We start from the raw sequence: 24,700 nt of genomic DNA on the forward strand, positions 1-24,700 counted from the left end.
TGTTTTGTTTCTGACGCATGCGTCCGGTGAGTCAGTACGAGCTGGCGGCATCAGGAGATTGGCGCATGCGCACGGCCGAACGCCACAAGCCATCAGCGCCATTACACACACAGAGCGGGTGAGTTCTTCCATGCGACTATGCTGAATAATTATGTTTACTACAGATGTTTTGTATATTATTAATTATGTCATTAACTATGAGTCTAGAGTTTCAAGCATTTTTATCTATGTACATGTTTTTAATCAACTAGCACTTTATGTACTATAGTAGTACTCTTAATAACACTTTAAATGAGCACTGTATTAATGCACTTTACTGTATTGATTCTGGATTATACACTTTTTATTGTCTTAATTATTTTTTGATTGTAAACACTTGAATGGGTATAAAAACCCTTTACTTGGTAGTTGTCACTAGGCTTGAGAAAGGCTCTATTGTTGAGCTGAAACGTTGCTGTATTTTTGAGATGTGGTGAATAAACACACTATTTTTTTATTGAAATCGGAGCGCTGCACCATTGCTTTGTTTTATATGTACACATAGTTATACTGTGACAATATTTTGTGTCATATTTATACATGGTTTAGAAAACTGAAGTGGTCTCTCTCAAATGTATTTTTAAGAGCCATATTTAATATAATATATAATGCTACATATCAGAACCACTGTCATGCTAAATATGACTCTTATTAATATGTAATTGTAGTGAATAGCCTCTACTACATCCGCAATGGGTATCATTAGATCTGATATTTGGGTATAGACTATTGGACTTGGGCCGCTGGGATTTGAGCTCAGGATATTTGACCACTACTGTTTTTGGTTCAGTTTCTTCACCATTCTGCATCCAAATGATTTTACCTATTCTGCAGTTTTTTAATTCAACTTCTAGCAAGTAAGCTTACATCATGTGCTCTTACTGTAACAGAAACTGTGAGACTAGAACCTAAAAAATGGTGCCCAAATAATCCTGTGCTTCAAAATCATAGCCCTAATAAACTTCTTCCATCTGCACCATCTCCCTAACATTTTGCTCTTATTATTATTTATTTACAAATATTTACATACCTAACCATCTGACTATATTTAACCATCTGACCAGACAACTTTAGCCTTAGTTTTACAATATAAAACAAAATGATATAATATTTAATCCAAATACAATAAACTTTCCCAATAGACCTCCTCTTTAAAAAGACAACCCCACCCAGTAGATTGCTTTTTTGTCCAATTTTGGGTGGTTGTCTCTTGATAAGATTTGCACCACAATTAAATATTGTGGTGTACTTGTTAATAATTACAATAAGGCTATGTGTACATATTGTATCTTGAGACACATTTTGCATATCAAAAAAGGCTCATTTTAAAGGTAGAAAAAAAATTCTTAAATGGTCCAAAACATGACATAATTAAAAAAAAATGTTAAAACTGCTGTTTTACACAAATGTCCCAAAAGAAAATCTTTGTATTCAACAAAATAATTATGACCGTATGATTGAATTCAATTCCATAGCAATAAACAGACTTTTTTCAATGTTTAAGTGTGTAAACATAGCCTTAAAGGGGTACTCCACCCCTAGACATCTTATCCTCTATCCAAAGGATAGGGGATAAGATGTCTGATCGCGGGGGTCCCGCCACTGGGGACCCCGCAATATAGCATGCCGCACCCACCTGTATCTGCTTCCGGCAGCGCTGGAGGTTCTGGCTTCCGACCACGGGAACGGAAGATCGTGACGTCACGACTCCGCCCTGTGTGACATCAAGTCCCGCCCCCTCAATGCAAGTCTATGGGATAGGGCGTAACGCTGGACTGCCGCGATCAGACATCTTATCCCCTATCCTTTGGATAGGGGGTAAGATGTCTAGGGGTGGAGTACCCCTTTAAAGGGGTTATCCAGGAATAGAGAAACAGAGCTAATTTCTTTCAAAACCACGTCTGTCCCCAGGTTGTGTGTAGTTTTACAACTTTGCTCCATTCAATTCAACTGGAACTGATCTGCAGAACCGCACCAAATCTGGAGACAGACGGGGAGAGGGTTTTTAACTAAATTAGCTCTGTTTTTCGATTCCTGGATAACCCTTTTAAAGGCCCTTTTACATATCTGGCCCTCTTGTCTCTCCTGTAGTACAAAAATCCAAATGGCTAGGCATGAGGAAATAGATCTGTTTCCAATCAGTTCTATCTATGGTGGCATCAGTTGTGACTTGATGGCTCCTTGATGGCTCCTTGAGACATATAGAAAAAGTGGATAATGTTTTCACAGTTGAGTCCAGCTGGACCCGAATTATACATGTAAATGAATAATTTTTGAATAATCTATGAATGAGTAATCTTATTTTAAAATAGTCCTTATGACTCGGCTAAATTATCCTTAATGTCACAGTATGACTAATATTTGTAGTAGGTAAACAAAAGTGAATACAGTTACTATATGTGCACATGTACAGTAAGCTCTGTGTGCAATATTTATTTTAGTACTGACCAGAAACCTTAAGCTTAGAACATGATGTACATTGCTTTATTTATAAATGTTTTACATCAGCTTCTACCAACTTGCTGTAAAATACTCCCCTGCAAAATACAGTCTTGCTACATTCTCACACATACAGTATACACACGACTTGCTGCTTTTGGACAGTTTCTGCTGCATAAATGACAAATAATAAGGGCAAAATGTTAATTTCTCAAATTTCTTTCAATGATTGTCACCTGAGTATTAAAGGGGTTGTCTGGTCATAAAAAATATCATAACTATGGCTGGGGGTAATGTAAAAGTCCTCCTCTGATCTCCTGCAGCTGCCATTCCAATGCTACAGGTGTCCACCCATCACTACGTCTTCCTGGTTTCTGTGATGCCCCATGGGAACTTCCCAAATCAGCCAGTCATTGGCCGTAGAGGTCACCCACCCCAGGCAGTGATTGGCTGAGCTTGGCAGTTCCTGTGAGATCTACACATCACAGAAACCAGGATGAAGGTGATGAGTGGAGACCTGGAGCATTAGAATGGCAGTGGCGGAGATCAAAAGAGGAGAGTATGACTTTTTTTATCTTTACAACACCCCGAGCATTATTTTATTTATTTATTTAATCCACTTATGCCAAGACAACCCTTTTAGCTCAAATTCATACATTACTTAAGTGATTGTATTTGTACATTAAAAAATAATGAAGTGGCTGCTGTTGGATAATGCTTGCCATCTTTCTTTTTGCCATCTTTGTGTTTTCCGAAACAATAGTCAATGCAGTCAATAAAGGTTCTGCTCAAGGATATAAGACATAGGTTATTTAATATACGTACTAACATGGAGGCGAAAAGGGCTTTCTTAATTTACAGGCACTAATCGGATTTGTAGCCATTCAGGTCTTCACACTTTCAGCTTAAAGATGTATATGTTATAGCCAAGTTTATTTATGTTCACCATTGACAAGTTGATCATTTCTCGGCTGAGGGGTTGGACAATTGCCATAAAAAACTTTCCAGTGTGGTAAAGCCAAATGTTGATGTTGAAAATCTTTGCTATACACTACCTGTTATGTGTACATAGTGGTCAGATCAAACTGAGAGTATTATGGCTGGTGATAGTGATATGTTAAGAAGATGTTCTAGAAGTGAGTAACTGCTTTATTTTACTTAGTGGTCAGAAGCGGTGATTATTATTTATTTGAGACGGACAGTGAAGAAGAAGAAGAAGATGAAACTAAGGATGAAGATGAGCTCAGAAGAAAATCTGCTTTCCAGGTAGGTTTTCATTGGGACAGAAAGTTGTCTTGTGCACGGCAGACACAAAGATTTGTTGCCAAGCCAAGCTTCGTAAGATCCGTGTTTTTATTGTCTTCTGTGCATCAAGACTGTAATGAACATATGGTTTCATTCAGTTTCAATGCTGCTTGCCTAAAGCATTGATAAAACCCTTTGCGCTGGGAAAGGTGTTTTCCATATACGTCTGTCTTCACTTTTACTAGGAGGCTCCTGAGAAATAAAGTTTTACTTAAAGCTTTATTTTTCAATAACACAAGAGAAAAAGTGAAGAAGCAAATCTTGGCATTGCTTACAGTTGCTTGAAAACCTTTTGATTAAATGTATTGCTCTACTTACCTGTGACTTGGTTCTTTTTCAGCTTTCTTTAATATATTTGTTAATGTTTTATGTAAAGAAAGAAAAAATTTTTTAGTTTTCATTAGTTATTCTCATTAACAATAATGTGTGCTCTCAACCTACCTGATTTATTATGGCTATTATTGTTATTCATAGGAGCAGTAGAATAATGTGCACGATATGGTACATTTAGCTGCCATCTTGTTCAATGATGGCCACGGTAGGATGAAGGAGAAATGATAGCATGGTGCATTTATGAATTTGGCGCATGCTTCAGCTGTAGATCTCTCCATAACATTTCAAGGCTAGCACTTTTTCTATTTGTACAATACAAATGTGCAAAATCGAAATACATTTGCAAGAACTAAATACATCAAGATGGTGTTGTCATTGTTAATAAACTAACAGTAATGCCATGAGGATATTACTAAGCTTGACCATGCATGATGGTGTTTAGGAAATAAAAGCACAAATAATGTGTGTTCATGTATGTAATGGTGTGTTACAGTATACTAAATGAGCAACGGTAGTGTCTTTCTACTAACTAACCATGGGCTGGCTTGATTCAGGCTCCATTTATGTCATTATTAATGTTCGCTAATGTATGATAACACTATGGTCATTGTATATTCACTGTTTCATACTAATTCCTATTGCTTTGTCCTTCTTTTAGAGAGCTATTGGAAAGTTTGCTTCAGCCATTTTAGCCTTGCCAAAGTCTATCATTAAACTGCCTAAAACAATTCTTCAGTATTTAATCAGAGCTGCAAAGGTATTCATAAGGAATTTAACTAGTGTGTGCAAACTGTGTTGGTAGAGGATAGTCCATTCATAAACTGTACCCTCCAAAATGCCTCCTCTGCATTTCCTCCTCCTCCTCGAATGTGTGGGCACAAGTGCAAACAGTGCACAGAATTAGAATATTGGTTTCCTTTAATATTCCCATAAGCCATTTCCAAAAACAGCAGATTTAAAGTTCCCAGCACAAAATCTTATTGGGTCAATACGGAAATGCAAATGCAGGCATTGTTATCTTTCCATGACAATATTATTACTGTTATTGAAAGGTAAAATCCAAGTGCATGTACCTATAGAGGTAGAATTTAGAACAGTATTTTCTTCCCTTTTTTTTTCTTTTCTCAGGAAGCTGGTAAGAATCCTAAACAACCGAATAGTACTATAGAACATTTGAATGTTATTTTCATTTTGACAGTGCAGACGAAGCTATGTATAAAGCATCATACCCACTTTTCTGGTGCTGATATTTCTTTGCTACAATCCACATCAACCATATTAAAAGTCTAAAAAGTCTAAAAAGCATTATTATTTTGACTAGGCTAATTTTTATGCTGGAAAAAAATAAACAGTCAATAAATACGGTACCTTTAAAAAGGCACAAACCGGTATTACTTTTTGATGCAATTTATCCTTTATTTTATGTAAATACATTAGACTATGATTATACTACTGCTGTTGGAGGCTGTTTTGTGCGATTTAAGGCAAAGTTTTTTTTTTTTATAATGGATCCAGAATTTAGCAGTTTCTTTATGAACAGAGGCCATAACACGTTTTAACAGAGCCTTATATTGACCTGGTATTTACTCCTGTCTTGCCATAATCCAAGACACGTGTCAACAGACCCTAATACTGACAGAAGAGCTCTTTGTTCTAGCTTATATAGCAGAGATGCGAGGAGAGAGGGGTTCTATGATGACCATTTAATACTCCATATGGTTAGAGTTTGTCATGGTGAGACAATCCCTTTAAGTACATTTATGTAACAAAATCCAAGTAATCTACAATAGATGTTATTACAATCTGTCAACATTTATGGACATTCTAATTCCAAAGTAGAACTCAACAGTTCTAAATGTAACTTCTTCTACTTTTAAAGATACACGTCACAATTGAGACTACTATAATTCAATGAGTCTAGGAACTCCTTCTCTGGATATTCTAGCTGGACTAAGAATAGCTATTTTAAAAGTTAAGGCTGTAGATGTTTGTCAGGGCTTTATCCAGTAAGCTGCTGTATAAACTGTTAGGTGGCCTACGTGAACTTTACAACTTTACTTTTACTTACTCTTTACTCCAGTGGTAAGCAGGATCAAGGCTGAAACATTTTATGTAGGATGCCTAATAATATTAGCAGAACTTTGTTAGTGTAGCTCTTTTAGAATTGAGAGGGTATTCTGGTCATACAAAAAGTCTTAGGCCATGTTCACACCTCAGAATTTCTGTGCCGGATTCCAATATGGATGCCTCTGCAGTACAGTCCCGTTGAATTTAATGGGATTCTGCTGTTCTGTGCACATGGGGGAATTCCATTTTCCCTGTCCGCACAAGGAATGAACTCTTTCATTCTTTGTGCGGAGTCTAAACAGCATGCATAGCCGTCTACGAGATGGCACATTCCTGCAGTCCTAGCACCGGCATATTATGCTGGCGCCCATCAGTTTGCAGAATGTCCGCACAGAAATTCTCTGTGTGGACATTCCATCGTGTGAACATAGCCTTAGGCTATGTTCCCACCACAGAAATTCCATGCGGAATTCTGCATTGGAATTGTGCACGAAAATCCGCGGCAGTAGAGTCCTATCGAATTCAACGGGATTCTGCTGCGCTGTGCACACGGCAGAATTTCCGGCACAAAAAGAATGGACCTGTTCACAGACTGCATAGCCGTCTGTGCGGTCCCGCAGTCTCCGGAATGTCCGCACAGAGATTTTCTGTGCGGACATGTACGAAATGTCAACATAGCCAAGTGTGGATGCAGGGTGCTTTCAAAGTAATAAAAGAAATCATTCTCATTTGTCCAAGCCATTCAAACAGCTCCCGCTCCCTGTGGTTCATGACTGCTTTCTCTTCCTGTGATGTCTTTTTTCTGCAGAAAATTCCTGCTCAGCCCAGGGCATTTTTCTGCTGGAACAAAACTATCACAGGGGGTTGGGAGAAGTCTTTAGCAGTGGGACTGGCAGCCATCAGAACAGCAGTTGTAAGGATTGGGGCAGGTGAGTATGGCATCTTTTTTATTCTGAAAGCACCCCTTGTCCACGCTAGGACCCTTTGCTCAGAATACCCCCTTTATTAAAAAAAAAGAGCTGCACTGGCAGTGTACTGCCAACATTATAAGGCATCCTACATGGGTTAGCACACAATTTTCCTGCCTTGTCCCTGCAGTTCAGATTAGGCTATGCCTATATGGCTGTCTCACGTTGTTTCCCTTAAAAATGTATAGATATATACCACATGTGCCTCTATCCATTATATTTCTAAATATGTGTAGTCATCTAGATAGTTTCCATTTGGTCATCTGTATAGCTAAGCTCTTTCTTTTATTTTGCACAAGCATAAAATCTGGTAGACAAGTCACCAAATTGGTGTAGTCAAGGCAAAAAATCTAATAAAAGTTACCATAAATTTAACCCCACCACTCCCCTTTAGTAAGCATATTTATTGATTATTTTAAATAAGTATATATTCTGCTTACTATGCCCCACGCATAAATTGATCCCTATGTCCCCCCTATGCTGCTCCCTGTGGCCCCCTATCTGTCATATCCCTGCTCCCTATCCTTCCCTTTATATTGCTCCCTATGCCCCCCATATACTGCTCCCTATGGTCACCCCACCGCCACATACACTGGTCTTTAAACCTTCTCCTTAAACCCATTGCTTTCCCTATTACCTCCTCCTCCTTTGCTTACTCTTACAGAACCTGCAAGGACCTAATGATGTCATTGCAGGTCCCTGAAGGTCCAGTAAAAGTGTCTGTTTTGGTATTTAGGCTCTGTGCAGCCCAAAAATCTATGGGACCACACTCTTATTACTGCAATCTTCCACATTTGAGTAAAATCACTGGATTGTTGCACAAGTCGGAGAGATGTAAGGATAGCTGGGGACTGTCTGCTGCAGACATTGTAGTGTGGTGCCTTACATCTCCACTCTTCCCTGAGCCTGACTGATGCCCATGGTCAGACAGTTTAGCGCCATTCCTGGCTGAGCCCTCTTTCTGCCTCAGTGTGCACCCGGCCGCAGCATTGCAGCAGCTTATATAACACCCGCCGGCCCACCAGTGTGATGTGATAAGAGCGGTTGTGGTTGCACCCCCTGCAACCGCGATCATTTTGCCCCTGTTTGTTTTCGTTTTTTTGCCTTATCTGGACCAGTAGAGTTGAAATTCTACGATCATCTGGTATATAGTGCATTTGTAGTTATGAAAGGTAAAGCAAAGAAGAAACATTTTCATCCGTTTGCTTGTATGAATAGAAATGGTTATTTCTGGTTATTCATGCATAGGGAAATGTTTCCAGTGTTTGTTTCTGGTAACTAATAATGTTTTGCTAAATCGGTTTAACATATTAACTCTGTAAACTCCAGCTTCTCTGAGAACCAGGTGTGTTTATGTTGTCATATGCATGTGTGTTAGGTGTTGCTTGCATGAATGGGTAATTTCATTATTTAGCTTTTTCTGTGTTACCATGCATGCTGCTATAGACTCTGCAATGCCATTTACTGGATTTTCATTTGTTAAAAACAAATGGAAATCTATAATAGAATGTATAATATAGTTTACTTGCTTTGAATTGTATCTTTTCAATGTCAATAAAAGATAATGACAAAAATATATTTTTTTATGTTACAACTTTCCATCCTTGTTTTATCCATCTGAGAATTCAAGAAGCTGAGTAAATTTAAAGAAGGCTCTTCCAGATATGTCTATTTTAGGAAATACTTGTATTCCTTGTGAATGCTGTCACCATATTGAAATATCTTTCCTTTGTCAGTTATTTTGACTACAATATATGCCTGATCACCAATTTATTCCGCTCAGTATAGCAATACCTATGGCCACCCGATAATCCTCACCAAACAAGCAGGCCAAACGATATCATATTGTGTCAAAAAGATTACAACCAACTTTATTGATTAAGAAACAATTAATAAAGACAAATATTAAAAAGACATACCATATATAAGGCACAAATGGTATCACAACAGTAAACTCCCAGTACCTGCAATACTGTTGCACACAAAGGTCACGGGTATAGGTATATAAACTAAGGCTAATGTATGTACAGAGTATAAAGTATAATGATAACTTTCCATATCATATGACATCAAGATAATGCAGACGAATGAACTGTGCACCTAGTGGGGAGATACCTCACCTCGAGCCCCTCGAGGTGAGGTATCTCCCCACTAGATGCACAGTTCATTAATCGTCTGCATTATCTTGATGTTATGTAATATGGGCAGTTAACTTTATACTTTATACTCGCTGTTTTGCCATTTTCACTAGCCTTAGTTTATATACCTATACCTGTGACCTTTGTGTGCAACAATATTGCAAGTACTGGAAGTTTACCCCACTAGTCTTTCTGTTGTGATACCATTTGTGCATTATATATGTCTTTTTAATATTTGTCTTTATAAATAATTTTTTAATCAATAAAGTTGGTTGTAATATTTTTGATACAAAAAAATATATGACTGAATAGCTAACTGGGTGTTACTAGCTAAGGGTGTGTTCCTACACTGTCTGATACTCTGACACTCTCCAGTCAAAGACAGTGTAGAGACACCCCCCCCCCCCCCCCCAACTGGTAGTAACACCCATATGGCTATTTAGTCTTACATTTCTCATAATAATAAATCCCAGAGCTATAAAAAAATATGTTCAAGAATTGTTATTTTATAGGGAATACATGCATTTACTAAAACAGAAAGGTATTTTATTAGTTTAAAGGGGTATTCCGGTTGACGTCCCATGTGCACAACTTTAAAGCAAAATAAATTATTTAAATTAAAGGGATATTCCGGCTTAATACATCTTATCCTCTATCCAAAGTATAGGGGATAAGATGTATGATCAAAGGGGTCCCACCGCTGGGGACCCCCGTGATCTCGGTGCAGCCCCTGTGCTGGGCATTCTGTGCTGGGCACTGCCTTTGAGACGGGGATGTTACATCGCGGCCACGCCCGCTAGATTGCGAATGCCGGGGGCTACACCGAGATCGCGGGATCCCCAGTGGCAGGACCCCTGCGATCATAAATTTTATCCCTTATCCTTTTGGATAGGGGATAAGATGTATAAAGCCGTAATACCTCCATTCATTTAAATGATTTATTTTGCTGTAAAGTTGTGCACATGGGACGTCATCATTTGTTTTCTGTGACTAGAACTACAAGATATATCCGTACACTTTTATAAAGGTGCATTATTTTATTGGCTATTTATTGGGTTCAGTTTAGGAAAGATTCCAAGGGGTCATCCAGAACTAGAAGAACACAGTAGCTTTCTTCTAAAAACATTGCTGTAATCTGGCCATTGGGGAGACATTATAGTCATATTATACATTTCCCACTTATTGTTTGCAGTAGGGTTTCCTGAGGAAGAGATTAACTCATGGAGTCATAGAAGACATAACTAGACATTTTGACAATGGTTTAATTGAAGTTGAAAAAACAATCTGCCATGCTGGAAGACATGAGCAACCCGATAGCTATAAGCAGAGCTTAGTAGGCTGTCCTTTTCAACTCTGAATGGAATTTTTTTCATGGCTTAAATGATCTAGATGTCCTATTCTAGTTATGCTTGTAATGCCATGTTTGTACAGGTCAGATTTTTCAAAGAATCCATGGCATAAATCCGTGGCTAACGCTCCTGAATGTGTCAGTATTCCCTAATGTGACAAAAAACAATATACTGGAATAAGAAATCATCTAGGCACATGTGACCTGTTGACTCATTAACTTGAGATTTTAAAAAAAGCATAAAGTTGTATTTTCACTTCTTCATGTCAGTGCTTACACTGTCAAAAAAAAAAAAATTCCGTAATTCCAGTGTTGCACATTATTACATAAAAAATACAGCACTTTTTTATTTCTATTTCATGGAGTGCTTTCCAAGTAATTTTACAATGTGCGAACCCAGCCTTACAGCAATACAAAAATGTTCATTAACATAGATAGGAAATTGTATGAAATAGGGGCTGTCAGTGTTCCTGACATGTACATTTTAGTAGATACTTCTTTTTCCAATAAGAATAATAGATAAATCAGGGAAATGCAGTATATCTGTGCCATTGTTCTGTTTTCCTCCTGGCAATGTTTAAATAAATTTACAACATGGTGTTACCATTGCTCTTGTCAATTGAGTGTCTACACACTTGGACACTGTGCAATCATTACTGAATATTGGAGTCTGGAGGTACAGTACTGCCCAGTTGCCTATTTACTTATTCATTTCCAAGAGGAATAACATAGGTACTTCACAATGCAAGTTCTAAAGAAAATATGTAACTGATCTGGATTTTTTGAAAGGGATTCCAATTTTACAAGAATCTGGAGGAGTCCCCAATATTATACATGTATGGATGGATATAACCTATCGAAGCAGACATTTAGATAGAAACATCACTTTCATATAGTATATCTGAAGTTTTTATGTTAAATAAAATTGTATTCTGTTTAGTTTATCTACCAAGCCTGGATCACTAATCCAAAAACTGCCCTGAGACAGAGACACAAGGAAAAGAAAGAAGAAAAGGAAATGAGAAGGAAAGGTATTTCCAAAGGTAACAATCTCTTTTCTAAACTTTTTTACTCAATGTCGAAATTCTGAGTGAAACCCGCTGCGAGTTACGCTACCATTCATTTAAATGGGTCCGCGGACAGTCCGCAAATCTGACACTATTGCGGACTTCTGTGGACCCATTTAAATCAATGGTAGGGTAACACGCAGCGGGATTCCCACAGCAGGCAACCCTCTGCTATTAATAGAGTGTAAACGCACAATTAGGCTTTTTTCACACCTGTGTGTTTTAGCGCTATTTTCTTCCCTTGTGAAATAGGTTGCAAATGCATAGCTAACATTATTCTATGGAGCGAGTCATTCGTTAAATCTTCTAAAGACACCTGGATAGGAATATTGATTAGAACAATCTGAATGCATTGCATCCGATGTTCCATTCTCAGTGATGTATAGCGTCAGACTCATGGATGATCCAACCATATTTAAAAACGTTACATTCAACATTTTTCAATCTGACATAACTACACCCGAGGGCATTCAGACTCAGAAAGTGGTGGTATTAAAAAGTAAAATTTGACCTGCAAAGAGCAAGCCTTCATATGGCTTTCTTGACTGAAAAATTAAGTAATTTCCCCTTTAGGTAGAAGCCCCCAATAGATGGATTACTCTCCAATTAGGTAGAAACCCACAGTAGGTGCATAATGCCCCCCCCCCCCCCATTAGGTAGAAGCCTCCAGAAGGTAGATAATTCCCCCATTAAGTGGAAGCCTTCAGTATGTAAATGCCCAAGTAATTCCCACAATTAGGTTGAAGTCTGCAGTAGATACATAAGTCCCACACATTAGGTAGAAGCTCCCAGAAGGTAGATTATTTCCCCATTCCCCATTAGCAAGATGCTCACAGTAGGTAGATAACTTGGTATTCACATCGCAGTGGCTGACAGCGCCACTGCGATGCACTCACACAGATCGCATTGTTTACACTGTGCAATCTATGTGAATTCCTATTTGCTAAGCACGGCCACGTGATCGCCGCACATAGCAACGTGTCCCTGGCAACCCAAGCCACGGCGCTCCCGGAAGCCGCTGCCTTCCAGTATATGCTGACAGGTGTGCACCTGCGCTCCTTTTAAAGAGCCCCAGAGCATTAATGCTCTACACATCAAAACTACTGTGATTAATCACCATATAAGTTTATTATATTGTTACACTATATGCAAATGGTACTGTATTTGTTTTTACTCTGCTCTGAATGCTGTTGATGTTATGAACTATGTTACTATGTCATTAGCTCCGCCCTCTACCTGTACTTTGGCGGTTTTTTAAAGTATTTATATGCTAGCATGCCCACTGATCTGAGGAAGGGAGGGATCCTCCCGAAACGCATCATTGTATGTTTTTTTTATTTTATATACCTAATAAAAATGGTTCCACTATGGACCTTAAACTAAGCCTTGGTTTCACTCCATCATTTTGAAAGACCTGCAGCGCCATCTCTTAAGGGTATTCTTCAAGCTTCTCCGCACTTATTAGGTAAAAGCCTGCAGTATGTAGGTAAATGCCCCCAGTAGGTAGATAATTCCCCCCCCCATTAGGTATAACTCCCAGTAGGTTTATTATTCTTCCCCCACCATTAGGTAGAAGCCATCAGTAGGTAGATAATTCCTCCCCTTAGGTAAATGCCCATAGTAAGTAGATAGTTCCCCCCATTAGGTAGATGTCCCTAGTAGGTAGATAACCCCTCCATTAAGTAGAAGCCCCCTGAAGGTAGTTAATCCCTCATTAGGTAGGTGATCACCCCCATTAGATGCCCCCAGTAAATATATGTATGTAGTCGTAACCCCCCCCCCCCCCATGATGCCTCTAGTAATAAGGTTATTTTCCTCAATAGGTCCCCTCCAAAAAAATAATAAAAACTCTTCTCACCTACCCTCTGGTCCTGTGCTAAGGCCTTGCCCTCTTTTTTCTCTGCTCCTTGCCCCGTCACCCAGAGAAGCGCATCGCGCCCAGCGTGCATCAGGATCCCTTGTACAGTACAGGAGCAGAGAGTCCAGATAGGTCAGGAGTTTCTGCTACTGTACATACCTTCATACATTATGAAACATGTGTAGCATGCCACATAATGTAGGTACAGGAGCAGAGACAATACTGAGTGGCAATGCATACATTGTACACATCGCCCCTCACTTTACATTCGTAGGGGCATATCATTTTGGTTACTTATAACACATAATTAGAGAAAAAATTTCTGATTTTTAAACGACAAAAACAGCTGATTTATGGATGTTCTATTGTTTAAAAAAACCTGTTTGACAGTGTGTGAAGATAGCGTAAGTCTACAAGATTGCAGGTCTTGTTCCTCCATTTCGTTGTGATCATCTATCAAAATATATAAATAAAAAATAACGAATTTAGTTTAATTTGTTCTAATTTCCAGGGCACATTATTATAGATTGTGACACGAAAGAAGAACAAGAAAAAAAGAAGTCGGATGGTCCAGGTATTTATCACTGTTAAATTAAATGCTATTTGCTAGTTTCTTCTATTCCGACTTCTTATATTTCCCATATATAGGGGTTTTACTATTAGGCACTTTTCACTGAATTGTCCTTGAAAGGTTGAATGCTAGACATAGGGTGTATGATTAGGAGGCTTTGGGGCACTTATTATATTCAAGGTGTGATAAAGCTCCTAACCACACCCCACGAGCCTAGTACTAACACCCCATTTAAAAAAAAAAAAAGTTCCCACCCATCTGCAAATTCAGTGAAAATGCAGTCATCCAAAGAGTGAAACCTTTTATCTTAGAAAGTAAAAATGCTACTGGAGGCATCTGAGGCTACAAAGGGGTATAGAAAGTGAATTTCTTTGGGCTGACCACAGGTCCCCTTTAGGTGTGTGGCCGAAAATATATATTGAAAAGGTTGCTGCTTTAATGATTGAGAATTGCAAAGAGGTTTAGACACTGATTTCTAAGTCTATATATTGAAAGTATAACATATAAAATCTAGATCATGAAGTTATTAAAAAGAATGATATTTTGTGACGGAAAAATTCCTCTCGGAAATTCTGTTGCAGCAGAATTCCATTGCTTTCAATAAGGTTCTGTCACGGAAATCCTGATTCCATTCTATAGAGAGTGCCATTTTCGAACAATTCTAGTGCCAGCGGAAACTGCTGCCATTTACAAACAACGATCCTTCAAGCCCACCAGAGGTTATTCATTTCGACTTGTATTCACAGGTCTTTAGCAAAGTTTCAGTATCTATTATTGCCCATGGTTAGGCTCTGTTCACACTTCCTTTCTTTTATATCAGGTTTTTCTGTTGCTCTCTAATATAACATGTTGCACTATTTTAAACAGAGTCTAAACCTAAAGGACCCCTTATAAATCAATGATATTGGATAAAATCCCTTTCTAAGGGGATCTGTCATCTTATTCATGACCCCTGTGAAAGCAGAACTCATTATGACAGTGTGAACAGAGTCTCAAGAAGGTGGAGTTTAGTTACAGCCCATATGAGCTTTTAAAATGAAGGTTAAATAGTCATCTCCAGAAAACCCCGTCATCACAGATTGTTTCCAGAGTCACCATAAGTGTACAATACATAGAGCTCATGTGCTCAGTCCTTAAATCATAAAATGTGAGGATTTCTCTAATACTTGTCCATTAATCTTGAGCAATACTTACACTGCACATCTATATATAGTTATGCTTAAGGGCCCATATATTTTACACATAGACGTTTGTGCATCTTAATGTTAGAAGCTTGGCGGCTATCCTAGAAAAGAGCCAAGAATTTTATCCTTGCCAAGACTTTGGTTAGTACAAAGGTCAATAACCTAAAGCTTATAGGAAAAATACTTAAAGCCAGTGTATCTTGCAATACCTCAAAAGCCACATGCTACAAAGTAGCAGGGAGTGACTGGATAAACAGTCATACATACAGACAGCTAGATGATTTTTTTAGGTTAGTTTCTTTAAGCTTTTCAATAATCTGTATTATTACACACGTTTGTCAAGCCTTTGATTCCAATAATAACTTGTTTCACCAGTTTAGTTTTATTTATTAACATTTATTCAAATGGTTTCCTTTTAATAGGTGTTTAAACTAAATTTGGAGGAAAGTATAAGGCCCCATTCACTTCTTGTTTTTCATGTATCTACCCAGTATACATTCATTCATTAAAGTTAATGGCGACGCTGAGGTATACATTGGCATACCTTTTTGTTGGTATCCGACCTATACTGGTGACATTCAATGTAAATGTCTCCTAAGTTGTGTTTTTGTAATACGGAAGACATCCCAGTGGTGTTAGGTAATAAAAATGTTTAAAATGCTTTGTAAAGTGACAGAAATTTGCCTTGAAGACTTTTCCCTTTTCTATGAAATTTTGCAGATAATGTCATCAAAAGGATATTTAACATTTTGAAGTTTACATGGGTCCTCTTCCTCGCATCCCTTGATAGTTTTACAGCCTGGTTGAATTCAATTTCTCGAGAACACATTGATATATCCACAGTGTTAAGGATAGAACGGTGTATGCTGACCCGAGAAATCAAAAAGGTAAACCATGCAAATGCCATAGAAGACTTAGGGAATAAAATTGGCCTTTGTAAATTGTATACATTCAGGCTTTCTGAAATCTTTGGGAGTTTCTGTTAAAACATTTGCTCTTCTCTCAAACTTAATAGGGAATATTAATCAATACCTTGTGCAAAGGAGCAGTGAAGAAGTTGCCTATAGCAACCAATCAGATTCAAGCTTATATATTTTTAGAGGACCTTTTAAAAATGAAAGAAGCCATCTGATTGGTTGAAATTGGCAACTTCTCCACCTTTCCTCTGAACAGGTTTCCATAAATCTCCCTCATTGTATTCTGGAGTCTTTAAAGGGGTTATCCACCATAAGGTGATTTAAGTACGTACATGGCAGGCAGTAATGGACATGCTTAGGTAGGATCTACACTTGTCTTGGGGCTAAATGGCTATTTTGTGAGATTACCTTAATGCTGTGGCTAGCTTTTTGTGAACGGGTATTTCCTGCTTGACTTTTCTTTTTTTGACTACAAATCCCATAATTCCATTTTCCTCCCTCCCACACATCAGCCACCCCACCCATTGAAACATAAATGAGCTGCATCCATTCAAAAAGACCTGTGGTTTTCAATCAGGGTGCCTCCAGCTGTTGCATTAGTTGAAGAGTGATCTCTCTCCCACCAAGCGATCCCTCCACCCATTGAAGCAGACAGGCTCCCTGTCATCAGCTGACTAGTGAGTCAGATCTCGGCCGCATTGCAGCCTGGAAAAAATCTGAGACAACAGTCATTTTGTATGCTGTTAAAAATAAATATTGGGGTGAAAATCATATAAGAATTGTGAGAAAACCGTCACACACAGGTACAGACACTATATTATGAACTACACTAACTTTACAGCCCTTGTAGCATAGTCAAATAAAAAACATTCCTGGAATACCCCTTTAACAGTTTATGACTGGAGGTGTTATGGGGCTTGAACAGAGGTTTTGGTAACTCTCTTCCAATGTCTCTATGCATTCTAAGTTCATTAACCATTTCATAACTGGAGGTGTTTTGGGCCCTAATCAGAGCAAATTTACCCCTTTTAAAATATCGTATTATAAGGGTGATCATTTTTTCAAACCCATTTTGGAGCACATACAATGGGGAGTTCTTATTATCTAAAATTCTATCTAGCATAAACCTTTTTATCAAATTTTCATGTTCCAGTGGTTTTGGCACACTCTCCCGGGGATTCCATGGCACTGTCTATGGTAGCGTCGGAGATATATAAGCACTGCACTTGGGTATCTCCGGTCTCTTAAGACATGCCAATCCTTCCACTGCATGCACAGGGAGAGTCGAGGCCCCATTCTGAAGAACACAGAGGAGGGGTCTCAGTGGTTGGATTCCCCTCCGCAAGCAGACCCCTATTCTGTAGAGTGGGGATACTTTTTAAAGTACTGCAGTACCCCTTTAAACAATATGTCATTTTCTGATGACAAATTTACTTTAAGGTTTTAAAATAAGATAAAAATAAAGTAATTGAAGTTAGATTAAATTATATATATATATTTCTTCTTATTTTTTAGGGCAATGTACCCACACGGGAAAGCATTCACATGTATTACCAAAACCACATTATGATGACAATGTCAAGAGAATCAGGACTTGACAGGATTGACGATGAGCCTGGTTCAGCTTCTGGTCTTCAAAGTCAGCGAAAAATTGCAAGTAAAAGAATGGACAGTGCAGACTCTGCTGCTTCTCATGATAGCCTATCCAGGTACAGTGGCTCATCATAAAAGCAACAACAATACAACTATAATATAATGTTTACTACTAATGTATTGAGGGATCCATGGTAATCTACCCATATGCTCAAGCAATTGCATGTGGGGTGTATATAAACACATATGAATTTATAAAACACAGGAATTCTTAACCTTTAATGAACTAAAAATATCATGGACACAAGGCACCTCTTGGTTTAAATGTGTTGTTACACAATAAACACAGGTATTATATTGATTAGATATGCCATAACAGACTGGTCTCTGAAGGTCCAACTTCTGTACTTCTCACTCTCGTTAAAAGAGCCAGATCAGACATTGACAGATCATCATTGGTTATCATAGAAAGACCTGGAAATACCGAAATGTTAGATTTGGATATGAGACTGTAGAGTGCTGTCTCTTTAGGTGAGCCTGGTGTGTCAAGTATGAGGTGAAGGTAACAGTGAATTATGTTACTATGGGTAGAAGTTTACCAATCCTGCCATATAGTGACTTCTTATAATATCTTTAAGCTTATTGCTTACTTCACATATTAAATTCAGCGGATTTCATGTAATTTAAGTTAAAAGCCTACATGTAAAATGGCATTCAATGTAAATCAGTCTAAATAATAAAATAAGTAATATTGCAATCCAAGATTTGAGTCTTAAAGGTTAAGTGTATTGAACAACATGGAAAAATGAGTTATATCAGGAAATAACTGTCAGACTTTGGCAAGATGCGCTCATTATGAGTAAGAAATTGTAGCTGTCTTATACTGTATTTAAGACCTGTTTAGTTGCGGCCTTTTCCTTTGAAGTTAATCCAATATTTTATGCTCACAGACCAATATAAAACTGACAGACATTTTGAGCCTCATTTACTAAGAGTGTCGGGTTTTTACTAGTGAGAAAAGTTGTTTGAGACTTGCAGAATTCCTCTGTATTTACTATGGGGGAAAAGACAGACAAATTTTCTGACCAGCTTTTTCTAGGTGGAAATTCCCAGCCATTTATCCATAGGATTTTCTGTGAATTCAATAGTAAATAGGTTGGATTGTAAAACCACGCCCCTTTTTGTGACGAACCACGCCCCTTTTTGGCTTTTCACAGTGCATTGTCGGGTTTGTCGGATTTTCCTTACGCACACTGGTGCAGACTGGTGCAGACTTGTCGCAGACACTCTGGGCCAAAATAACCAGACAAAAACTGCCAAGTTTTAACTTAGTAAATGAGGGCCTTTATGTTTCTCTAGATTTAGTTAAAAGTATTTTCCCATATGCAGTGAAACCTCTTTGAGATAACTATTCAAATTTGCCAAATTTGTCTTTTATGAGGGTTGTCCTCTCAAAGAAAAAGTAAAATTGTCTAATGAAGTCAGCAAGCATGCACAGCACACCAAAAACTCAAATAATGATAAAACAGCCAAAAAAATCATGTATCATCATGAATTTTCTCATTCTCATTCCTTTTTCCCATCATCATTCACTGTTTGATTCATAGTTCCTAGCAAGACTACTGATCTCATCCCAGGTCCAAGCCTGGCCCATTATCTCCCAGAACACCTACCAATCTCATTCCAAGTCCACAGCATGTCTCCGACTCATAATTTGGGCCCCCAGCATGGCTTCTCATCTTATTCCTGTACCCAGCATAGTTTTACATATCATTCTTAGTCCTATCTCATTTCTTCTACCAAACGTGTTTCCTAAACGTATTTCTTTTCCCAAGAATGAATGCCTCATTCCTTGCCACCAAAAAGCCTTTCCACTTTATTCCTGGTCTTTAGCTTGGCCCTCATTTCAGTCCTGGTGCTCAAATTTTCTCCCATCTCAGTCTTGTGCCCAGCAAAGTCCCCATCTCATTCCTAGCCCTCCTCATCTCATTCTATTTCTAGGTATAGCAGTTCATTTCAGTTCAGCCCCTTAACATGGCTCTGATCTCATTCCTGGAACCCAACTTATCACCCCATATCAGTTCTGGTACACATTTTGACTCCTTATTCTCCCTCCTAGCCCACATCATGGCTCACCTCTAACTCTTATTCTCTAATATGGCTTCAATCTCATTCTGGGCTCCATGTTTGGTTCTAATTTCAATCCTAATCCCAGCTGCGTTCCCCTCATAACATTGGCCCATATTTTATGTCCCAAGCATCTGATTCCTGGCTTGCAGCATGAATCCCCCTCTTATTCCGGGACACCAGCATGGCTTCCACCCTCATTTCTGATCTCGCCCCTTATTTTAGCCCCCCTCTTCCTTCTCTAACATGATGTTGGATTTCCAAGTGTACATAAGGGTAATGAAGTACCCATAGGCTTCTGTGGGGCCCTAATGTTTCTCTTAATGCCTCTGAGTTCATATGGAGGCATAAAGAGGTTTTATTTCCCTTTGGAGGAATGAGGCTCATATACTTTCTGTAAATATTGATTCATTTATACATCAGTTATTAATGTATTTATTCATGCGTCCATGTAATCTTCAGTACTTTTAGATTATCCATGCATTATTCATATGTGTTGTGTGCGCTTGATGTTTAAGAATGTCTATGTGTTAAACATTTTGCTTGCTTTTTTTGCTTATCAATTGTCTCTGTGACTGTTTGCGCCGCTAGCTGCAACACTGAAGCAACCATGCTGTTCTCAAGGCAGTCCACACTTGATGATTTAGAGGGGCCAGATGCTGTACCAAAAACAAGTGAGCGCGCCAGACCTAGGCTTCGTAAAATGTACAGCATGGACCAGTCCTCTTCCTCTGCTGACAGTGGCAGTGTAGCATCAAGGTGCTTTATCCATGCATGCCTTTTTCACTCATTTTTCAGTCCCTAGACACTGTATTGCATTATCATATTGTATCATATTATACTATCATGCTGCATGTAACCTAAGAACAACTGCAATAAACTATATTTTCCTAGCATTGCATTGAGATTTAAACAGTGTGCTAAAATCCCCAACATGTCTTTAGCCATCTTAAAGGGTACTCCTGTGGGAAAAAAAATTGTTAAAATCAACTAGTTCAAAAAAGTTAAACAGATTTGCAAATTACTTCTATTTAAAAATCTTAATCATTCCAGTACTTATCAGCTGCTGTATACTACAGAGGAAGTTGAGTAGTTTTTTTCTGTGTGATCAAAGTGCTCTCTGCTGCTCTTCCTGTGTCGATGTCAGGAACTGTCCAGAGCAGGAAAAAATCTCCATAGTAAACTTCTCCTGCTCTGGACAGTTCTTGACATGGACATATGTGTCCGCAGAGAGCACTGTGGTCAGAAAAGAATGACAGAACTTCCTCTGCAGCATACAGCAGCTCATAAGTACTGGAAGGGTTAAGATTTTATACTGAAGAAACCTACAAATCTGTTGGACTTTCTGGCACCAGTTGATTAAAAAAGATTTGTTTTCCACCGGAGTACCCCTTTGAGGAAGTAGTGTGATAAAAGCACATGTATAATAAATTGTTTGGAAATTCTTTATTTTTAGTTTTTGACTGTAGGATCTATATAAAGATACTAATAGAAAATTTTTTGACATAATTGATCTAAGTTTATCTATTTAAATAGGGAAATTCTAGATAAAGGATGTATTTTAGCTAAGGATTCAAGCTGTGTATCACAGCAACTGAAAATAACCTTTTTCTAAAACATATATACTTTAATGATATGCCTTAAAATACGAATAACTAAAGCAAAGAAAATATAAAAAACTATAATTAGTGACCTATAGGTGAATAAATAAGTCAAAAAAACGGGAGACACAGGTCCTATTGATAAATGGGCAGCCCCCTATGAGAGAGACAATGTACCACAACCATCAATCACTAAGGATATATCAGTGGCGCAATTAGATACATTCTCATATATGTACAATGGTGCTGCTCATTACTTAGGACCTCTCCCCACACCACGTGAGAAAAGTGATAAGATAAATATTACAATTTGGTATCCGTTCCGACGCGTTTCCCCCCAACTTGTGGGGTTTCTCAAGGAACTAATGGGATACAATCAACAGTCATAAAGATCGTCTCTGGTGTTTTTAGATTGTCTCTGATGCAGTAGGTGCCATAACTTGATTGACACCACTCTCAAGGCAGATAACTTATGGACAATGTATTGTACTGCATCTCCAAAGTAGAAACACTATCTTATGCCCGCCTTGTACCAACGATGGATACCTAGCGCCAAGATGAGCGCACTGTTTAAACACAGGCGGCATGCTTTAAACAGTGCGCTCATCTTGGCGCTAGGTATCCATCGTTGGTACAAGGCGGGCATAAGATAGTGTTTCTACTTTGGAGATGCAGTACAATACATTGTCCATAAGTTATCTGCCTTGAGAGTGGTGTCAATCAAGTTATGGCACCTACTGCATCAGAGACAATCTAAAAACACCAGAGACGATCTTTATGACTGTTGATTGTATCCCATTAGTTCCTTGAGAAACCCCACAAGTTGGGGGGAAACGCGTCGGAACGGATACCAAATTGTAATATTTATCTTATCACTTTTCTCACGTGGTGTGGGGAGAGGTCCTAAGTAATGAGCAGCACCATTGTACATATATGAGAATGTATCTAATTGCGCCACTGATATATCCTTAGTGATTGATGGTTGTGGTACATTGTCTCTCTCATAGGGGGCTGCCCATTTATCAATAGGACCTGTGTCTCCCGTTTTTTTGACTTATTTATTCACCTATAGGTCACTAATTATAGTTTTTTATATTTTCTTTGCTTTAGTTATTCGTATTTTAAGGCATATCATTAAAGTATATATGTTTTAGAAAAAGGTTATTTTCAGTTGCTGTGATACATAGAGAGGAACCTTTAACCTGACAGTTTTTTGCTGCTGTGAAAAGGATTCAAGCTGTATTTATGGAAGTGAGTTTGCATTAAACAAATGGCACTGCTAGAATACTAGCGATGAGTTAGTGCGGTATGTTATGGGAAGAAAAAAAATTAGAAATATAACATACATATTAAAGCTATATTGGTGGGACAGTGCATTAAATGTTGACAGTGTAATGTCTGCAACACTCATATTTGCAACACACATATGTACTCTAAGCATATATATGGATAATGTAAATATATGTATATATATATATATATATATATATACGGTGTATATATATATATATATATATATATATATATATATTTATTTATTTTTTTGTAAATTTAAAGTCTCACTTTTCTACTACACACTGCTGTTCTTGACAATGCATATTATGTCAATGAGAACCATTTGTTAAACTAGCCTCTTGACCATGAGGGAGAGTTATTGCAAGAGAACCTCAGCCTGCAAGTCAGAATGTGATCATCAATACCACTTGCACAAGGAAAGATTTTACTGTTAACATTAAAGGAAAAATGTCAGCCTGTTCATCCACATTTAACCCAATACACTGGTTTATAGTGTGGGTGAACAGGAGTCCAACGAAGGGTACCCCTCGTTGGACTCCTATTCACCCACATTATAACCCAGTGTATTGGGTTTAATGTGGGTGAATAGGTTTTCCTTTAGATTAGAAAATGACTATGCATTATCTTTAGAAAAGTAGCTGCAGAAAAATAACAATATTTAAATATAATGTAATGCAAATCAAAGTCGCATTCTAAAAAGGAGCAGATGTCATTCTCATGCTTTACAGTTTCCTTCAAGCGATGTCAACATCAACATGCTTGTTACAACATGCTTATATTCATAAGCTGCGATACTTTAGAACAAAGCTGTTATTAGTAAAATGCCCTTACCTTATTCTTTATAATTGAGAATAAAGTATCAGTAAGATTAGTTTCAAAGATAACATAGTGTCTTTCTTCAATAGTGAACCAACACAGTGTACCATGGTCTACTCAAGGCAGGGGACAACTGAAACTATAGAAGAAGTGGAAGATGAGCAAGAAGACGATGGAAAAAGTCCAACCTCAAGATTAGATGCATCGGATGAAGAATATGGTGTTGACTTAGAAGGATCTAGCTATACCCCTGATACAGACTTGGCTCTATATGCTACGGCAGATGGAGATCTACCGCCATCTTACAGCAAAGCTGTGAGCTTCGAGCAGTTGTCATTTGCTTCCCATGACGAATCTGCTGATAATAACTTGATGGTCCTAAGTCCAGATGACAGCCGCACTGACAAGCTACATGATGCTATTCTGCCTTCTCTTACACATGAATTGACTGCAAGTGAACTTCTTCTAAATAAGTAAGAGCTTTTTATTTCTTCCATCTTTATTTTGCTCTATACTTCAATCATAGTCTGGACTGTTGTCCATTTTAATATCTGATATATCATCTATATTGTATCTGTATATATAACTGTTTTTATAAATCCTACATACAAATTCAAGAGTTGTTGTATTACGTTGAAGTGAAGTATTAATCTGTGCCCTTGTTGTTCTTACAAACTATTTGTACTTTCTAGGATGTTTCAGGATGAAGAGCTAGAAGACTCTGAAAAATTTTACATTGAACAGCCACGTTTGCTGCAACTTATTTATGCCCTATACAATACCTTAGTAGCCAGATCAGAAATGGTTTGCTATTTTGTGATTATCCTCAACCATATGATCTCCGCTTCCATGATCACATTGGTTCTTCCAATTCTCATATTTTTATGGGCCATGCTGTCTGTGCCACGTCCCAGTAAACGGTTTTGGATGGCTGCCATTGTTTATACAGAGGTATGTAACCATTCCTCATTCTCATACCTGTTATTCTCAACTACAACTCCTCTCAACAAAAAGACAAGTCACACATATGACA

At 38.1% G+C, this 24,700-nt stretch overlaps 1 protein-coding gene across 1 annotated transcript in view; it reads left to right on the forward strand.

Annotated features, from left to right (window-relative positions):
* Positions 1–24,700, forward strand: part of PIEZO2 (piezo type mechanosensitive ion channel component 2) — a 398,577-nt gene that overhangs the window by 327,015 nt on the left and 46,862 nt on the right. Inside the window, exons 34-42 of the mRNA XM_056521559.1 lie at positions 3,641–3,744; positions 4,775–4,873; positions 11,578–11,680; positions 14,074–14,136; positions 16,038–16,204; positions 17,750–17,943; positions 20,546–20,713; positions 23,757–24,140; positions 24,360–24,618. Coding sequence (XP_056377534.1) covers positions 3,641–3,744; positions 4,775–4,873; positions 11,578–11,680; positions 14,074–14,136; positions 16,038–16,204; positions 17,750–17,943; positions 20,546–20,713; positions 23,757–24,140; positions 24,360–24,618 — 1,541 coding nt within the window. The remainder of the gene's footprint in view (positions 1–3,640; positions 3,745–4,774; positions 4,874–11,577; positions 11,681–14,073; positions 14,137–16,037; positions 16,205–17,749; positions 17,944–20,545; positions 20,714–23,756; positions 24,141–24,359; positions 24,619–24,700) is intronic.

This window comes from Hyla sarda, chromosome 5, assembly GCF_029499605.1.
Source record: "Hyla sarda isolate aHylSar1 chromosome 5, aHylSar1.hap1, whole genome shotgun sequence".
In the NCBI taxonomy this organism is placed as follows: Eukaryota; Metazoa; Chordata; class Amphibia; order Anura; family Hylidae; genus Hyla; species Hyla sarda.